General features: G+C 39.7%; 1 protein-coding gene across 1 annotated transcript; it reads right to left on the bottom strand.

The window, feature by feature from the left end:
• Window positions 1-1454: 1454 nt before the first annotated feature.
• On the bottom strand, window positions 1455-3130 carry LOC146482380 (beta-2 adrenergic receptor-like). Its single transcript, XM_085107118.1, has one exon. It carries the CDS (start codon window positions 3046-3048, stop codon window positions 2035-2037), a length of 1014 nt encoding a protein of 337 aa, XP_084963244.1. The 5' UTR covers window positions 3049-3130; the 3' UTR covers window positions 1455-2034.
• Window positions 3131-6988: the final 3858 nt, after the last annotated feature.

Raw genomic sequence — 6988 nt, forward strand, 5'->3', positions numbered from 1 at the left:
GACTTGCTTGCTAAAGTGACAAAATTGTATACAGAGCCAGCTGTCAGCTTCTGTTCAAATAAACTCGATCACATCACGTACAGTTGGGAATAACCTAGTAGGGTAGGGTGGATACCCGGGGGGAGGGGTACTCCTTGGAATCTTTTTGTGGAGTTGCGCGGCTCGTTACTCAAAACCCTGACCCTATTTGAAACCCAAATACGTCTTTTCCGGTACCCTTTGGCCTCTAAAATTCATATGTCTTTCAGACCATGTTTCTAGAATCCAAACAAGTTCATGTAAAATCCATTCCCGTTTTCAGACTTTCAGACCAAGATGGGTAAATTCTATACCCTATTTCAGTCAAAAAAAAAACGGCTCAAATTCATACCCTTTGGCGCCGCACATACCTGGCTTATAATACCATCGTAACGCCAGCAAAACATGTCCCTCTGAAACTCTGATATGTTATGTGACTGCATGTCTTATGGTTACACTCTTCTGGCATTTTTGTTGTATTTGTTGTTGTTGGTTTTTTGATACAATATAACAATACAATTCGGGAGATCCGCTTTAAAGGAAGGGGTTCACATTTCAACGCATGTGCATGAATCTAAATGCTTTTTCTCTTTCTTATCAACTTTATGACCTTTAAAATCCCAGTCACATGTATTTCAGTAATCACATTCTATAATTAGTCCAAGCAAAATGACTGATGACCAAAATTCACAGAAAATGCTAGATTGCACTCATATTGTCGATATTGAATTTAGCGTTGACCCGTAGGATTTATTCCACGGTTGATGTGTTTGCAGTTATTTGGATGCGAAAAAACGCAATCGCATGAAAAAAATTACTACCCGAGTTACCTATTCCCTTCCGAATGGTTCATAAACAACAAATTAACTTAAACAGGTTTGCGTCATAGCAAGCAAAGGCGAAAAAGTATTTTAATTCATGGACATGCGCAGGACCGTGAACCCCTCCCTTTAAGTCTCGCTGTTTTACTGAACTGGACATTACAGATGACATTATGAGCTACTCGTGCACTTGGAAAAAAGAAATTTGTCTCCGAGGTTTGGATGGTTTGCATTTTCACGTGTGGTCAGATCCCGTGCAGTGCGTAGGTATTAGGTAAAGCAAAAACACATAAATACGGTCACAATCAAAAGATTTTTATTTTCTTGCTTCACAGAGATATAATTATACAGGTCTGGTACAGTTTTTAAAAACACTTAAGAATGTCACAGACTATATTCTCTTGCTCAGTTTTAGCTCTGTACTAAAGATATCAAGCTAGCCTTTAATTAACCACGGCCTGGAAAATATTGGACCTCCTGGTTTTGCTTACACCTGATAATTGCTTTCCAAAACTTATAATTATTCCCTTCATTTTATTAAAATTTCACCTTTCAGTGCTGAAACATTGTGTAGGTTTTCAAAGTTTCTACCTCTTATCTGAAAATCACGGCACGCGAAAAGAAAAAAAAAATGGATAACGACTCTTAAACTGTTGAACCCTTGGCTAGGTTTTGCTGGGAGACAAGTTGTGATAAAATCTGAGATTTTGCCATGAAAAGATGTTTTCATAACAGCTAGTTCAGTAAGACGTTCTTAGAATGCACAGATAAGTAAACTGCATCAAATTTGCTGGAAATTCGAAACAGGCAACGTCTCTCAATGCAACAACAACAACAACAAATGTTTATTCAAAAATCCAACAAGAAAAAGAAGCAAAAGAGACTGGCCCGCAGGTAGCGAGAGCTAATCTAGGCGGGCTAGACTAACAACTATTAAGGGATAAAATAAATATTGTTATATTTATTACAATCGAGACATTTAGATTGATACACACAGAATTTAGGGAAGGTAAAGAACTTACGAGGAAAACAAAAATGTTGAAAAATTAAGTATGGAAGTATGCCTACAAGTCGAGACAAAGTTCAGAAATGCCCCTTTAATGTTGGCAAAATGTTTCGGCTCTTATGCATTTAGTAGTAGAAGGGTTAAATCTGATGTTATATCACAGGTTATTTTTGTCCTTTGTCGAGATTTTTACGTTGGGCTTGTACTTGCCGTCTCTGTTCGCGGTTTTACAATGGACGGTTGAACTCTTGCGTTTCCGGAGCTGCAGTAGTTACAACGCAGCATTGCTAGGTACTCCTTTCGAAAGTTTTTGTTCAATACACCGTAAATCACAGGATTCAATGCGCTGCTTATAGCTGCTAGAAAGCTGTATGCCACGTACGCCTCGCGAGGGAATGTCCACCTTCCGCGAATGGTGTCCACCATGTCTATTAACAAAATGGGCGTCCAACACAGGTTGAATGAGACAACGATCACAAACAGCATGCGTGTTATCTTAATCTCTTCTACGTTAACTGTACCTCCTCCACCGCTACCCGATTGAAAATTGCTGTTGTGGGCTCGAACAGTTTTAAAGATTTCAAGATAGCAGTAAAATATCGCGCAGCTTGGAATACCGACGTAAACTGTCACCAGAAACGCTGTGAATGCTCTGCTATCGATCTCAAGATAGCAGAAAAACTTGGAAGGATGAAACACCATTTTGTGTCCGCTGAAAATATAAGGCAACGGAGCACAAGCGCAATAGACCCACGACACAAGTATCATTACCAGTGTCTTCTCCTTCGTAAAGAAGCGTGCGTACTTAGCTGCCGGCTTCACGATTCGAAAGTACCTATTCATCGCCATCAAGGCCAAAGTTTGCGTCGATGCAACAGCCATAGTGACCGCAAAATATCCTTGGAACTGACAAGCAGCGTTACTGTAAGGCCATTGGGATGTTGCCAATACTGGAACGCCAAACGGACAGGCGGCAAATGCTGCCTGAAGGAAATCGGAAATCGCGAGCGATGCAACGAACATGTTGGGTACCGTCTGCATGTGGGGTTTCAAGGCTAAGATCAACAGAGTTATAAAGTTTCCGGTGATCATCAAAAACTGTATTATCGCCAAAAACACCGACTCAGAGATAATTTGGGCTTTTCCTCTTGACTGCAATTCTTGTAGCATTTCTTTCAGTTGCTGTTCTGAAGCTGAATTCATGCTGATGAAGGGTGAGAATGCGGTGGTGATTTTTCTGACCTGGTTTGGTTCCTGGCCGTCAGCTATGTAGTGATTGCATCTAGTGATATTTTTTGTCAATACCAGCTATTTTCAATATGCGCGTATTTAACCAACGGGTATATGCCAAAGCCCGGCGGGCGGAAAGCCTAACAAGAAGTTATTAAACGAAAGGCTTTGGTTGTTCATATAACCTCATATCAATAAATGAGGTGTTAAAAAAACAGAAGTTCAACCAATCAGCCCTAGGAATTTTATTGGCACACTTACCTACTAGTTAAAAAGGATTTCGGTGGTAGTTTAATAATATTTACTCAAATAAAATCTCATTTTTTCTTTAAACACACAAAAACAGCTGTCAATTTTGGCCTAAGATCAAAAATATAACATTCTAAAGTCAGTTATATTTCTATTTCTCTATTTATAACGATTTCGCAGAACAGTCCACTGTGCGTTTTGTACTCCATATGCATACTGTGCGGGAATCGGTTAGATTGTTATCTAAAGCATGCGATATTTTTCCTCGCTTTTGAACACCTGATATCGTTTGCACCTATGATTGCCTTCCCGAGTTATTTACTTCGTGATTCATCGGAAATTCACAAATTATATATCTAGTTTTCAAATCGTTTGGTGTTTTGAATGTTTCGGAAAAACGTTAACTCTGATGTATGCAATTGCGCAGGTTTGCAAAAAAAACCTGTACGTAGATCCACAAACAGTGCTTGTTATGAAAACATTTGGGTTGGAGGTTTATGCATTTGGACCTCTTGTTTTCTTACCGAATTTGCCGTAATGTTTAATTTAATTTGATTTAAATACAGAGGTGTTTTTGGGCGGTTTTTATGACTATGCGGGAAAAAAAGGTATTAGTAAGGACTATTGAAATCGTAAAAGAAAATTGGGAGTAACCGCGTGAATTTTTCGGAGATAACCTGAAGCAACAATAATTCTTAAAAGGCCTTAAGATACATAACAACGTATCGAAAATCTTTCAAAACTGAAGTTACATTTTCTCTGAAAAATGCGTTGTTATGCTCAATAGCCCATACTAAGATCATCTTTACCCGAACAGCCGTAAGACCGTGTAAAAATATTCTTTGAATTAAAAGGCATCCTGAGAAACTCAGAAAGTAATACTTAACGCGCAGTTGCAAAAGAAGGTCCCGTCCTGAAAGCAACGACGGTTAGTTTCTTTAAGTCGAAACATGTGCTTTTAATCTTACTCTACAGGCTTGGTATTAAAGCTTTTGTACAGCCTCTAACTCCTCTCAGCTCCTTTTTCTGGATTTTAGGAAAGCGGACAGCTGTTCAAAGGCCGAGAAGTTTTTTAACGGATCCCCTCGTACATCTCCAGAAAACCGTGAACATTTTAAGAAAATCTTTTCTTTTTGTTTTTCGTTTTCTTAAGTCTTATCATTTTGTACTTGGCTTTATTTTATTTACCGCTTAAACTTCTTTCTTTCCGCCGGGAGATTTTGTTATTAAAAGGACGTGTTAACTAATATCCAAAATGTTTTTTAGCACGTTGTTGTATACAAACCATGAAATTAAAAACCACCGAGATTCTAAACGACCTTTATTTTGATTAGTCCATCTCCTTCTTGAGATCACGGGTGAATCGTGTGCCCACTAGATGTAAAACGTCTCCCTTTACTATATTCTTTTAAATTTGAATTATTTGTATCATATTGTAATTATTTGACTGAAGTAAAGTAGATCAGGCCTCGGTTGTTTAACAGGGGGTAAAATAATCTATTCAGCGGATATTAATCCGCCCCGTTATCCAGAGAATAAAATGCACTCCAACCAATTCGCTGGATAGCAATTTTGCCGCACAAAGTTATCGGCTCTTTGCGCAGCCGGGGGCCAGTTTAAGCTAGCTTAGGGAGGGCCGTTGTACAATGACAATACAATTCTCGAGCGCTTTTCTTTTTTGCATACATTTAAACCCTGGTTGCTCTGGTGGAAAGTCAAAGGGAACGATCCAGTTTCCCTGACTGGAAATTTTGGGAAGCAAACCATCAAGTTTGCTTTGCTATTCTTAACCTTCTTCAATGTGACAAGTTTACTAGTCACGGAAACCTTGATAATAGATAGAGAATCTTGAGGAGAAGCAGTCGTTAATGACCAAATTTCTCAAACTTTCTTCCACATACATGATATACTTTTATTTGACGAGGAGGTTGAAGACAATGAGAAACCCATCAGGACTATCGCTGATGTGAATCTACATAACAATTTTTCCATGAGACCGCGTTGGATATGAAGTGATAAATAACCAACGAGCGCGTAGCGTGAGTTGGTTATGATCACTTCATATCCAACAAGGTCGAATGGAATAATTGTTTTAGTATATTCTCAAATCGGGTGTTTGCCGCCGATTTTTATTTCAACAATTTTACAAAGCGGTCAAAAGAGCATACAACTTCCGGTCACACGCGCGCCGTGGTCACCTGATTATTACATCACTGGATGAGCTGAATGAAATTTGACAGCTACACAAACGACAAACTGTGGTCAACTCTTAACGAAAATCAACCTTGGAATATTCAACCGTTCGAATGCAACGGGAAAAGACGGCTTCGGAAGCTTTCAAGTGGTTAAATAGTGTTCAAAGTTCAGGAAGATTTTCCTTATTCTCCGCCTCCGTAATAGTTGTGAACTTGGACATTGCAGTTGAAGAAAACCTGCGGAAAGCTTCTTCGCTCGCTTTGCCGAACCTCGGTATTTACGACCTGATTTTGGACTAAAACTGTCCCTTCACTTTGAGGTTGCCGTTCTTGCTGGCCATGGCATTCGTTTTCTTTCTCAGCTGCAGAGATACCAGTGCATTGGGAAGCTTCAGAGGCTCCGGCTGAGACAAAATCACTGAGAACGTGTGACATCTTCTTCTGCTGTTCTCATATGGATGGGCGATCATTAACTCAATACATTAACAAATACATTAAAAACTCAATCATTAACAAAATACTCGACACCTTGTGGCGTTGTTCTTAGGGAGAGCATTCCAGGGTTCAACTGCCGCAGATTTTCTCCTCCTCGTCGTCCGAAGAAACGGGTGAGATAAAACCATGCCGTTCTCTGCAGTTGGGCTGGATTTTGACTGTCGGCCGGCCCAAGTTCGCCGCTTTCAAAGAGCCTCTGGATTTGATATTTTGACACTGCTTTCTTGTGGGCAATTTCAGCTATTTTACCCGTCTTTCTGAGATCCTTTACAAAGACATCGAAAATTTTATTGCCTTTGGTAAACACAGCGTAGGAGATGGTAGAAAAAGACTTGTTGTTCGGTGGCGAGCGAAGAAAGCGATCTATGGCGACTCGAATGGACTTCATGGATGTGTTTTTGTAATACGTGCCGTCTTTCTTCCTTGTGGAGGTGTAGATTCATTAAGCTCCTCTTTGGACATGTCTTCCATTCGTTTCGAAAATTTTGAGGCAACAGTACTTGACCGCCATTCTGTAAATAACAAGGTGAGAATTTTTGTCGCTGTTACGCAGTTATAAAATTATCAAAATATCGACAGTGAACGTAAACAATTGTTGCTAGTTTTTGAGTAAAACTCCCAGATACGTACCATTAAATATGTTCATGCCGAACTTTGTGGCTTTCTTGGTTTTTTCTGGAACGGCATTGTCTAGTATCTCTTGATGTTTAGTGGGAGACAGCTCCTGAAACCTGCCAGTATCGGTCATTATGGAGAGCTGAAGTTAACAACTTCGTGCGGAAAATTTTTAAACTTGGCGCACTATTTTCCATATTAGGTAAAACTCCGACTAAATAAACAATAGCCTCCATTTGGCGCGAAAATATGCTCAGATATTTGTCTGCGGACATTATCTGTTCCGAGAAGCGAACAGTTTTCCGAGAGCGAAGCTCGGGGAAAACTGTGAGCTTCGAGGAGCAGATAATGTCCAAGGA

Source organism: Pavona decussata, unplaced genomic scaffold (assembly GCF_977016875.1).
Source record: "Pavona decussata unplaced genomic scaffold, jaPavDecu1.1 SCAFFOLD_46, whole genome shotgun sequence".
Classification (NCBI taxonomy): domain Eukaryota; kingdom Metazoa; phylum Cnidaria; class Anthozoa; order Scleractinia; family Agariciidae; genus Pavona; species Pavona decussata.

What these genes read in the sequence shown, in the direction of transcription:
- LOC146482380 (XM_085107118.1), bottom strand. Translation starts at nt 3,048, where the DNA reads ATGAATTCAGCTTCAGAACAGCAACTGAAAGAAATGCTACAAGAATTG.